The sequence below is a fragment of the Rhinolophus ferrumequinum genome, chromosome 2, assembly GCF_004115265.2.
Source record: "Rhinolophus ferrumequinum isolate MPI-CBG mRhiFer1 chromosome 2, mRhiFer1_v1.p, whole genome shotgun sequence".
NCBI classification, from domain to species: Eukaryota; Metazoa; Chordata; class Mammalia; order Chiroptera; family Rhinolophidae; genus Rhinolophus; species Rhinolophus ferrumequinum.
In genome coordinates, this window is record NC_046285.1 from 8941940 (window position 1) to 8955149 (window position 13210).

The window sequence follows — 13210 nt, forward strand, 5'->3', positions numbered from 1 at the left end:
GCTTTTGAAGGCATAGCAGCTCTAATCCCTGAGATTTCTCACCCTCTGTCACACTCTTTAGTAGGGAACGGGTTGATTAGATTCTTTTCTATAGCCCTCTGAATCTTTCTGAGTTGGAATGAAGTAGAACTAAGAGTCTGTTGCTATTCAAATCTCTCCTCTAAATTGGTCCTTAAAGTCCTTGGGATATTCTTGAGATGACTTTTAAAACCAGGTAGAAGATTTATGGACTGATGAAGGAGTGAAGCTGTTGTCTGCCATTTCTCCTTTGATTTCTGCCATTTTCTCCCTCCCTCTCTCCTTCCCTCTTTCCTCTGTCGTTTCTAACATCTGCGTACCTTGTCTTTCCTTATTTACCTGAAGGGGATTGTTTTCCTGTGGTCCAGCTATGCGATGCATTAAATGCCTGTAAGTGGACTGCTCTGGGAACTTAGCCGCTGGAAGTGCCTCAGTTTCTTCATTTATAAGCTGGAGTGTGGTAGTGATAATTAAATGGGGTAAACTGCTTGGAACCGTTTCTGACACATAGTCAATGTTTTGTTATCTTTTTATCTTCATTATAATTATCATTCTCCTCATCCTGCAGTCAGTCCCTCGAGCACTATAAGACACTGCCCAAGGTGTATTCTTTTAAGAGACAAAACACAGTACTAGATAGAGAAGAAAAATCAGTCCTTGCCATCAGTGTTCCCTGTGCTTCGGGCAGGTGAGTGTGGGATGCATGTTGATGTTACCTAGTGAAGGAACCATCATTAGGGAGCTGCTCGTTCTGGTCTCTGTGCTGACGCTATGACAGAGGCTGACAGGAATGCAGAGGTAGGGGAGGGGCCGAGTTGTGAAGGCCTGTAACTGGTCAGAAGGGGAACTGCATGCTGGAGAACTGGATGTGGTAACACTGTCATTCAAAGGAAGTGAGTCAAGAGGCAGAAAATCGTAGCTCTTCCTTTTCAGTAAATACGGGCATCCCCGAAATCTGAGTTTGCAGTAATACAGATTTAAAAGTTGCTGTAAGATTGATTCTAGTTCCATTTTGGGCAGGTATTAGGGTGCTGCCTTTGAAAAGATAAAGTCAGTTTTAGTCCTGCTATTTGTTTGCCAGATGATTTTATTTTTGGCAGTTGAATTCTCCCATTTGACTGTTACTTTCCTGGCAACAGTATTTGTCCAACCAGTTGGTGAGTTCTAAGAGACCGTTCTAAGAGTTCTAAGAGGAGATGCTACTGTGGTGTGTTTCCCCGAAAGTAAGACCGGTCTTATATTAAGTTTTGCTCCAAAAGATGCATTAGGGCTTCTGTTCAGGGGATGTCACCCTGAAAAATCTGCTAGCGCTTATTTTCTGGTTAGGTCTTATTTTCGGGGCAACACGGTAGGTGTTGCTAACTAGTCAGTAAGCTCCTAAGATCCTGAGGAAGGCAGGGCTGTGTAACTAAATGTTATGTGTCTGGCGCCTAGTGAGAGTTACACAATAGGAATTCAGCACATGTTTGAACTGATTAATATAATAGCTTTTCATTGGAGACTTAGTTCCTTCATGTTTTAATAGCATTCGTTCCTTGGTACTTTAGATTATTGTTTCTGTTACAGTTCATTCTCTTTTCATCTCCTATCTCATCATTTCTCTTTTCCTTTGACCCAAAAGGAAGTGTGACATTATTAATTTCGTAGGTTTATATCTAGAAACCTGGGGCTTTAGAATTGTCGGGGGCATTACACTTTAGAAATAAGCAGCTCAGTGTTGCATATTCTGAGGCCCATAAGCTACACACTTAGCTGTGATCTGTGCCATGACGTTATTGAGAAGCAGTATCCATCTTTATCTTCCGTCTTGTAGTCTCAGAGTCAGACAATACAGTTTTCGTTTCCTCCCAGTCTTCCTGTCGATGCTGTTTTGGGGATTTGTCGGAGAGAAGTCTTTGTCCGGTAGGTGGTTGTGAGGGTCGGTGGGCAGAGTGGGAGTGAAGCACCCAGTGCGTGTGAATGGATTGGATTGTGTAGCATGGTAGTTACGAGCTCTAGCAATGGAGTTTGACTCTGAGTTGCATTCGTAGCTGCATGACCTTGGGCAAATGACATAACATTTCTTAAGTCTCACTTTACTTCCTCTGAGAATGAGACTATATGAGAGACAGTATAGGGTCATGGGGTTAGAGCCGGCGCTGGGCCCAGACTGCCTGGGGGAGAGTCCTGCTGCCCTCAGACACTAGAGCAAGTTATTTTCAACACCTGTGGTCCCTCTAAACTCAAATGAGGATGATGATAATAGTGGCTGACTTGATAGGATTGCTGTAAGAATGAAATAAGAGAATACCTGCCAGGTATTTGGCGTGGTGTCTTAAATACCCAATAATTGTTACTTTTTAAGTTAAATTAAACCTTCTGTTAAGGCTCCCGTAAAAGAGGAGAATTGGTTAAGGAAAAGACTTTTTTTCGAAATAAGTGCCTTAAAGCTGTTAATACGTGGTAATCACTGAGGATGGGATTCCAGAGAGGAGTGACTTTATTTTCTACTTCAAAAATTTTAACAGTGAGCATGCTTCAGTTTCATGAGTAGTAGCCCCCCTCCCCCCCATACTAAAAAAGTAAAGCACCTCTGTGCTAAAGATGTTTCCATTTCTCTTGTTCATGATGGGAACATTTTTTGTTTTAAACATTGTGGTTGTAAGAGGCAGTGTGAGACAATCCTTATTTTGCAAAGACAAAGCAATTTCAGAGTGGGTCTCACTCAATAGTAAAACTGATTCCAAGTCCTAGGGTTACGAATACTGTACTTCAAGCTAGATATTTTATTTCTGAAATCCTAGCCAAAAAAGTGTGAAACTCCTCAGTAATAGGAAATGATATAAGAATAATTTAGTACAGTTGTACATTTTCCATTTCCAGATTTTAAAAGTACCTTTTAAAAAAGAGTACTGCTTGCACACATTTGTGTTTTTCTTTGGTTTGTCTATATTGATCTAGATCAATTTACTTTATAGTAGTTTCTTTGGCCGTGGAGATGTTAAATGACTTTCTCAAGTTCAACACAAAGCTGATCATAATTGCATTAAATCAATTGAAGAAAAGTGTTTTAATTAAGAGATTAAATGATACATGTGATAATGGATATATAAAAGCACTTGTAATCATGGAGTGCTCTGCAAATCTGAGTTAGTGTTATAGTAGGAAATGACCCAGAAGCAGTGCTGGCCTCCAAGTATACTACCAGGCTGATTATTCCAGAGGTAACAGAATGCATAGGTTCACTGACTAAATTCAGATGGTTGAGTCACACAGTTTATTGCATTAATTACAAACATACAGTGAGAAACAGATGAAAGACCGATATGTTAAGATGCTTGGGACAGGGTGCGAGTGGAATGCAAGAACCATGCTACTACCCAGATCCTGGGTTACTGTTGTTAGTTTGTTACTGTTACCAGTTTGTCCCGTCTCTCTATGCTGCTCAGCTTTCCCTGTTGACAGTATGGTTACCAGGACGTGAGTTGAGGGTGAGCAAAGGGACTTGACAGATGGAAGATGTTTGGAGCCCACCTTTGTCTACTGTATTGGAAAGGTGTGAGGTATTTACATCTGAACACAGCTGTAACTTTCTGTTCTGCATGGCTGTTTATCTGAATGTCTTTGGCAGATGACACATGAGGCTCGAGTGGGGATCACCAAGAAGGGTTGGATTTAGAATGACATAGCCATCAGTCTGGATGTGAGACCTATTCTGTGCTCTGTGAATATTTAAGATTTGCTTGATCCTTCCATCCTTTGCTATTTATACAATGATAACTCCTGGCTTTGTTCCATCCTTTTTATTTATGTTAAAACAAATGTGTTCTATTTTTTGCCTACAGTTTATGGCAACTATCTTAACTTCTAACACATCATACCAATTTTGCCTATTTCAAAAGTTATTTGTTTACTATCTTTGCTTAGTTTCATCTATATTTGTTTCTCTTATTTTCTATATAGCAGATTGAACATTCTTAAACAATACATCAAGACCAATTCACAATTATTATTATCTTCTGAAAGCACAGAGAATGCTTGTTTTGTTCTGTTCAGGCAGAGGACTGATAAATATTGTAGCATAAGAAGGGGAAAGTTGTTAAAATAATTCAAATGCCTTCAGCTCTCTATATGTATGTGTTTCATTTAATTTAGTCCTGTCATTGTTCAGCCCTAGATAAAAATGTTCAGATTATTTAAAAAATGACAATGCTTTAAAAGTATGATTTGATGCTCTTTCTTGCTCTGGGGAAGAAGGCATTTTTCATAGCTAGAGCCAGAAATCCTGTAAATCTCGTCTATTAAATCAGACCCTTATGATACAGAGAAAATAAAAGGGAATTCTTCCTGGGAAATAATCTGTCTAGAAAATTCCTTGCTAGGGACTTAATAGTGGGAAAAACTCAGAAAATGGTAGGTGGTTTAGTGTTACAGAATTATTGCTGCTGTTTAACGATTATTGTATGACATCAGAATCCAATGTAAGTAGTTCTATATGTAGTGAATTGTATATTCCTTGCTATTTTAGTGGATGTGCATTTGCAAAATTGATTTCATTTCATTGTGATAGTAATTTCATTTCAGCTGTGATAGTAAATTAGAATTGTGGAAATGACAACTCAAATAATTTAATAAACTTTGTTTTTAATGGTATATGTAAATTGTTTGTAACTTGATTGTTTTTTAATTTTGTATTTAGTATAATTTTGAAAATGCGTCTCAGACATTTGATGATCTTCCAGCAAGATTTGGTTATAGACTTCCAGCTGAAGGTTTAAAGGTAAGAAAATAGTAATATATGATAAAGGCACAAGGTGTTTAGTATTAAGGTAATTTTATTGCTCTTTGTTTAAAAAATGAAAATATTTCTTACCATTTCTTATCATAAAACCCATACATATTCATTTGTAAAGGGCTCAGACTATTCAAAAGGTATGAAGAAGAAAGAAAATCACCTATGATTGTATTATTCTGAACTAGCGTCTGTTAACATTTCGGTATATATAATATTTCGGACCTGTTTTCTAGGCTGTGTGTCATGTGTGTTTATAGATATGTGTGCATATACATATTTATGTAAATTTTTACATATGTAATGAATCTATATTTAACATCGATGGAAACATACCACTTGGTTACCTACCTTTTTCACTTAATTGTATATCTAGAAAATCTTTTCATACTAATAGAGAAGGAGGTACATTTTTATTTGCAATGGCTGCATGATTTTGCAATATCATAAAATAGTATGGATTTTTGAACATTGGTTTGTTTAATTTTTCATGGCGGATATTTAAGTTGTCCAGTTCTTCATCCTGGTGTATCTGTCTATTTGCGTAAGATACATTCCCAAGTATAGAATTGCTTTGTTTATGGACCGCATGTTTAAAATGTGGTGTATTACATTAAATGATTTATGGTTGATGAATCAACCTTGCATTTCTGGGATAAGTCCCACTTGATAAGGTATGTAATCCTTTTTATATGTTGCTGGATTCAATTTGCTAGTATTTGTTTTGAAGATTTTTACTTCTATATTCATAAAGGGTACTGGTCTGTAGTTTTCTTGCATGGTCTTTGTCTAGTTTTGATATTGTGGTAATGCTGGCCTCATAGAATGAATTGGGAAGTGTTCCCTCTTCTTCTATTTCTTGGTAAGATTTTGTAGAACATGTGTGTTAAATGTTTCCTGAAATATACCAGTGAAGCGTTGGGGCCTGGCCATTCTTTGTGATAGTTTGTTGATTATTAATCCAATCTCTTTAGTTGTTATAAGTCTATTTAGATTTTCTGTTTCTTCTGGCATCAGTTTCAGTACTTTCTTTTTCTAGAAATTTGTCCATTTCATCCTGATTACCCAGTTTGTTGGCAAACATTTTTTCATAGTACTCCCTTATAATTATTTTTATTTCTGTAAGGATGCTAGTCATCACGTCCGCCCTTCTTGCATTGCTGATTTTATTTATTTAAGTCTTCTTTTTTGCTTGGTCAATCCAGCTAAAGATTTGTCAATTTTGTTTTTTGTTTCAAAGAACCATCTTTGGTTTTGTTGATTTTCTTCATTTTTCAGTTTTATTAATTTCTACTCTAGTCTTTGTTATTTTCTTCCTTCTACTTGCTTTAGATTTAGTTTGCTCTTCTTTTTCAAGTGTTTTAAAGTGGAAGGTTAGGTTGTTGAATTGACTTTTTTCTTCTTTTTTAATGTAGGTATTTATAAGTATACATTTCTCTCTAAGGATTGCTTTAGCTGCACTCCATTAGTTTTAGCATGTGTTTCTGTTTTTATTCATTTTAAAAGTATTTTGTAATTTCCCTTGTGAGTTCTTTGATTCATTGGTTATTTAAGAATGTGTTGTTTAATTGCCACATATTTGTGAATTTCCCAAAATCTTTGTTATTGGTTTCTAAGTTTACTCCATTGTGGTCATAGAACATACTTTGAATAATTCAATACTTTTAAAGTTACTGAGTATTGTTTTATGGTCTCATGTATGGCCTATTGTGGAGAATGTTCCATGTAGACTTGAGAACAATACATACTCTGCTGTTGGTGAGTGGTTCTATAGATGTCTGTTAGGTCTAGTTGGCTTATAGTGTTCAGATCTTCTTTTGTTGATCTTCTGACAAGTTCTATCCATTATTGAGGGTAAAGTACTGAGGTCTCCAACTATTATTGTTGAATTGTCTGTTTTCACTTTCAATTCTGTCAGTTTTTTACTTCATGTAATATGGAACTCTGTTGTTTGGTACATAATTGTTCATAATAGTTATATCTTTCTGATGAAGTGACCCTTTTGTCATTACAAAATGTTCCTATTTTTCTTTTTGTTTTAAAATCTAGTATGTTTGATATTAGTCTGGCCACTCCAGCTTTCTTACGGTGGCTGTTCTCATATCTTTTCATCCTTCTACTTTCATACTATTTGTGTTTCTATCTATTAATATATATGTTTCCTGTAGACAGTGTAGAGTTAGATCTTCATTTTTAAAATCCATTTTGATAATCTCTGCGTTTTGATTGAATTGTTTAATCCATTCACATTAACATTATTATTGACATTGTTGGATTTACATTTGCCATTTTACTTTATGTTTCATGTCTATTTTGTTCCTCTTTTACTGCTTTCTTTTGCATTAAGAGAATATTTTCTAGTGTATCATTTTAATTCCTTATTGGTTTTCTTCCACTAGATTTTTTTGCATTCTTAGTGGTTGCAAGGGCTTTCCATATGTATCTTTAATTGTCAGAATCTACTTCAGATGTTTCTAGTTCAATTCCAGTAAATATAGAAAAAAATATAGAAACATTATTCCTATATAGCTATATTTTTCTTCCTCCTTTATATTGTTTTTATATATATTACATCTATATATGTTATAAACCCAATGACACATTGTTTTAATTATTACTTTATATAATTTTGTATTTATTAATGAATCTGAGAAGAAAGGATAATAATTATATATTTATAATGTTGTTATATTAATCTTTGTGTTTATCATTTCTGGTTCTCTTCATTTGTTCCTATGAATTTGAGTTACCAACTGCTGCATTTCCTTACTTTAATACAGATCTTTGATCCATGCTAATTGGAAGCTTGACTTTCCGGCAGCAACTGGAAAGGTCAAGACATTATATATATATCGTCCAGCTCCTATCAGGGAGAAACTGGGAATTGGGTGTTTTGGTTACTCCCTCTGTGCTGAGCCAGAGGGAACAGCCACTGGAAGTGCTCATGTTCCCAAGTAGAATCATTTCTTTGTTTAGGTGGTTTGGGAGCCAGTTTTGCTTACACCCTCTGTGTTGAGCCCTGGGGGGTAATAGCTGGGGTGAGTGCTCCCACACCCGTTACAAACTGCTTCTTTGTTTAAGATGGTCCCGTGGGACTCGTGAATGCTGAGCCCCATTGGCTATCAGAACGAGGTATTCGTCCTGTCCTTCGTAGGACAGCCATAACACATTCGGGGTGCTAGACGTATGGACACACTCCTTTAATGGCTAAATTGGAAGCTTGATTTTATTGTATAGCAAGCAGAGAGAGAATTGAAGTACCCACCAGCTCTTTGGCTTCCAGGTGTAATCAAAGTCAGCACCGAGATACGTGCTGATTTAGAAGTTCGATCCTCAGACAGTAGCTTGTTTGTCAAGTCTAAAGTCAAAACCCCTTCCAGGAAAAGACTGGGAGATGGGTGTTCTGCCTGTTCTCTTTGTACTGAATCCTAGGTGATAGCTGTGGGGGGCGCTCTCGTGCCTGATAAGAACCGGTTCTTTGTCTGCTGTGGTCCTGTGGGACTCATGACGCAAGCCCTGTTGGCTTTCAGAGCTAGGTGATTTGGGGGGCTAGCCCTTGGGTAGGAGCCTTAAAAGTTGGAGTGCGAGATGTGTGGCTCCAACCCTTTGCTTCTCAGGGAGAAAAGCTGGGAGTTAGGGGTTGCCTCTTGATTGTATGGAGTTGAACTGGGGTAGAATTTGTGGCCTTTCCTACCTTTTACGTTGTCAGTATTTTCTCAGTTGCTCTATGTGTAGAAATCACTCAACGAGTTTCTGGATTTCTCTCAGAGCGAATTGCTGCACCTGTAGCTGTATATTCTCTGTGTTCATGAGAAGAGGGAACTTCAGGGGCCTATTTATCAATATCTTGGTCTGAAGTCCATATTCATATTGTTGTGTGACCGTCCACTATCCATCTGCAGAACTTTTCGATTTTTTCAAGCGGAAACTTTGTACTAAACAATAAGTCCCTACTTAACCTTTCTTCCTGCCCATTGGCAACCACCATTCTACTTTCTGTCACTATGCCTGTGATTACTTTAAGTATCTCATGTAAGTGGAGTCATAGTCCTTTTGTGTTTGGCTTGTTTCAGTTCACATATCTTCAGGGTTCATCCATGTTGTAACATACATCAAATTTCTTTGCTTTTAAGGCTGATATTCCATGGTATGTATACACCGCATTTTGTTTATCCACTCATTGTGGATGGGTACTTCAGTTGCTTCCACCTTTTGGCTATTGTGGATAATGCTGCTATGAATAATGTGTACAAATATCTCTTCAAGTTCTTGCTTTTACTTTTGAGTATTTCACCAGAAGTATAATTACTAGACCATGTGATAATTCTATATTTAATTTTTTGAGGCATCATTGTACTGATTTTCCACAATGGCTACTCCATTTTAAGTTCCCCCCTGCAATGCACAGAGTTCCAGTTACTCCACATTCTTGCTCACTCATTATTTTCTGTTTGTTTGACCGTAATCATCCTAATGGCTATGAGGTGATATCTCGTTGTGGTGTTGATTTGCATTTCCCTAGTGATTAGTGATGCTGAGCATCGTTTCATGTGCATATTGGCCATTGTTTCTCTTTTTTGGAGAAATGATTATCCAAGTCCTGTGTGCATTTTTAAATCAGGTTGCTTGTTTTGTGGTTGTTGAGTTGTAGGAGCTCTTTGTATATTCCAGATAACAATTTATTACCAGAGGTATGATTGAAAAATATTTTCCCCCTCTCCATGGATTGCCTTTAGTGATCTTTTGTACTTTGATGCACAGAAGTTTTCAATTTTGATGAAATACAACTTCCCTATTTTTCTTCTGTTGCCTTTGCTTTTAATGTCATATCCAAGAAATCATTGTCATATCCAATGTCATGAAGCTCCCACCTATGTTTTGGTCTAAGTTTTATATATTAGCTCTTTTGTTTAGGTCTTTGATCCATTTTGAGGTAATTTTTTTTTAATGCACTGTAAGATAAGGATCAACTTCATTCTTTTATGAGTGGGTATCCCGTTTTCCCAGTACCATTTATTGAAAGGACTGTCCTTCCCTGTTGAATGGTCTCGGAATCCTTGTCAAAATCATTTGACTATATGTTTCAGTGTTTCTTTCTGAGCTCTGTTCCACTGGTATTTATGTATCTGTCTTTATGCCAGCACTGTTTTGATTACTGTACCTTTTTAGTAATTTTTGAAATTAGGATGTATGAGACTTCTGAGTTTGTTCTTTATTAATTATTGTTTTGACTATTTGGGGTCTTTTGAGAGTCCATGTAAGTTTTAAGATGGATTTTTGTATTTCTTCAAAACACTTTGTTAGCCTTTTGATAGAGATTGCATTGAATCTGTAGATTGCTTTGGGCAGTACTGACATCTTAGTAATATTAAGTCTGTCAATCCATGAACATGGGATGGCTATCCATTTATTTGTGTGCAAAAAAATAATTTTACTTCTGCCTTTGTAATTTAGATGCCTTTTATTTGTTCTTCTTACCTACTTGCTCTGGCTAGGATTTCCAGTACTATGATGAATAAAAGTAGCAGTTGTCTTGTTCCTTATCGTGGAAGAAAAGCTTTCAGTCTTTCATTACAGAGTATGATAGTAGATGTGGGTTTTTTTATATATGGTCTTTATTATGGTGAGTTAGTTTCTTTCTGGGTTTTCTGTTTTTGTTTTTGTGGGTTTTTTTGTTGGGAGTTTTTATCATTAAATAGTGTTGAATTTTGTCAAATTCTTTCTCTATATGAATCGAGATGATTATGTATTTTTTCCCACTATACTCTGTTAATGTGGTGTATTACATTGATTAACTTTCATCTATTGAACCATTCTTGCATTCCAGGAATAAGTCCCATTTGGTTGTGGTGTATAATTTGCTTTTGAAGGTTTGCTAGTAGGTTTTTTTTTGGGGGAGGGGGAGGTTTAATATTTATAAGGGATATCAGTATGTAGTTTTCCTCTCTTGTGGTGTCTTGTGGTATTAGGGTAATGCTGCCATCACACAATGTTTCAGGAAGTGTTTCTTTCTCTTCAATTCTTTGGAAGAGTTTGGGAAAGATTAGTGTTAATTCTTCTTTAAATGTTTGGTAGACTTCACCAGTAAACCTGTCTAGTTCTAGGTTTTTCTTGAGAGGTTTTTGATTATTGATTCAATCTCCTTACTAGTTATAGGTCGTCAATTTTTTTTTATTTCTTCATGACTCAGTCTTGGGAGTTTGTGTGTTTCCAGTTATTTTTCCATTTCACCTAGGTTATCTAGTTTTTACTCTGTTAGTGTTTATAGTACACTCTTGTAAATCTTTTTTATTTCTGTAAAATAGGTAGTAATGTTACCTCTTTGTGATTTTAGTGATCTGAGTTCTCTTATTCAACCAAGCTAATGGTTTGTCAATTTTGTTGCTCTTTTTGAAGAATCCACTCTAGTTTTCGTTCATTTTCTCTATTTTTTTTTCTAATTGCTATTTTACTTATCTCTGCTCTAATAATTATTACTTTGAGTTTAGTTTGTTGTTCTTATCCTTGTTCCTTAAAGTGTAAATGTTGTTGATTTGCAGTAGTTCTTCTTTTCCAATGTGAGTATTCACAGATGTGAATTTCTTTCTTGCCCCTGCTTTTGCTGTGTCCTCGGTTTTGGTATGTGGTCTTCACTTACATTTGTCTCAAGACATTTCCCAATTTCCCTTTCTGTTTCTTCATTGCTTTTTAAAGGTCCTTCCTTAGGTTTGAACTTTTCCTCACTCTGTGTCAAATAAAGTCAGTTCTTTAGGAAGCGCTTTGGAGGTCTTTGTTCTTATGCATTGCCTCTCCCAGAGGACAGACTTTCTGAGCCATTTCTCTGGAATTGTCTTCATCGAAAATGTATCAGCCTCACTCATTTTCTTTCTAATCTAGGAAACTGCCTGTGCACTTCCTGTTTTCTGTGTTTGTTTTTTCATTATTAATATTTGTCTACTGGATGATTGCCCTAGTGTAAAAATATGTTTTCATTTTTCTGTGACACCTGCTTTGTGTGCAGTGTGCTGATTGGGGGTGGTCACCGGCGGTGTTCTTTTGCCTCTCCCAGCAGGACTCCTCTGCCCTGCAAGTGAGCTCGGGTCAGGGTGATCTGGGCCCCAGTGTCTGTGGCCTTGGGTACTTTGCCGCATTCATTAGCCTTTGCAGTTTGGAACTGGAGAGGATGGGGAGGGGTGGGGACCTTCCTCCTGCTGAGCTGCCGTGTTTCCCTGAAAATAAGACCTAGTCGGACCATCAGCTCTAATGTGTCTTTTGGAGCAAAAATTAATGTAAGACCCAGTATTATACTATACTCAGTCTAATATTGTATTATATTATATTATAATATTACATTATATTATATTAATTATTATATTATACCTGGTCTTATATTAAAATAAGACCGGGTCTTACATTAATTTTTGCTTCAGAAGACGCATTAGAGCTGATGGTCCGGCTAGGTCTTATCTTCAGGGAAACACGGTACCATGTTCCTTACCTGGGAGCTGAGGAGAGAAGGAACCCTGTCGTCTTTGCCGCTACAGTCCAGAGTGGAGCTTCCATCTTACTGAGCTAATGGGGTCGGGGCATGGGTTGTGGCTCGTGTTACAAACTTTTGATTTTCTTACCTCAGTTCTCCTTTAGCGTAAATTTCTCATCAACCTAATGACTGTCATTCTTGGTTTAACCTAGCAGTCGTTTCAAATGAATAGATTCTCCTAGTCCTTTGAAATAATCTCTTTGATGATAAGGATATTCTTCCCTATCCTCTTTCATAGAGGTCCTGTTTCAATATTAAGAGGATTTCTAACTTGAGACTTCTTTATATGATTTAGCTTATAAAATTTGAGTGATTACCAACTATATCAAATCCTGGGGAAGTAGTGCATTCAAAATGATGACAATATTCTGGGAGTATTTCTTTCAGTCCTGTATGAACAATTTTACCAATATGAGTAGATACAAGAGCTGTATTCAGTATTTATAAGTTGAAAATGTGATAAATGTAAAACCAGGAAGGGTAATATTACAGTGGAGGTGCCTACGAGCAGCAGGTACTTTATCTTACTCATTTCTGTTGTAGTGCAGCATCTGGCGTAGGATGTACATTTCTTGAAGGCAGAATATTTATCTCTGGCAGTACCTGGCTTGTAGGGATTCAGTAAATATTCAGTGAGTGAGTATATCAGTAAAATAAAAAATTAAAACTGCAGTTAATGCTTCAGGTTGACTTGTTGGGAATAAATTATGAAGTAGGAAATGACCAAAATGTCCTTAAATATATGGAAGTTTGCCGTCTCATGTGTTCTTTAGTAGGCATAAAAAGCCATGTTTAAGAACCTGGTAACCGGACCTTTGCTAATTTTAGGGTGACATCCCATCTATTTTCTGCTTAGCCTCCAACTTCAGGACTTATTTTGCTGGCTGATAATAGGAAGTAGA

At 36.7% G+C, this 13210-nt stretch overlaps 1 protein-coding gene across 3 annotated transcripts in view; it reads left to right on the forward strand.

Moving 5' to 3' along the window:
* The window catches only part of RNF13 (ring finger protein 13), a 128717-nt gene that overhangs the window by 38965 nt on the left and 76542 nt on the right, over positions 1-13210 (forward strand). For all 3 annotated transcript variants that reach the window (XM_033122312.1, XM_033122322.1, XM_033122332.1), the window contains one exon: positions 4697-4777. In XM_033122312.1, coding sequence (XP_032978203.1) covers positions 4697-4777 — 81 coding nt within the window. The remainder of the gene's footprint in view (positions 1-4696; positions 4778-13210) is intronic.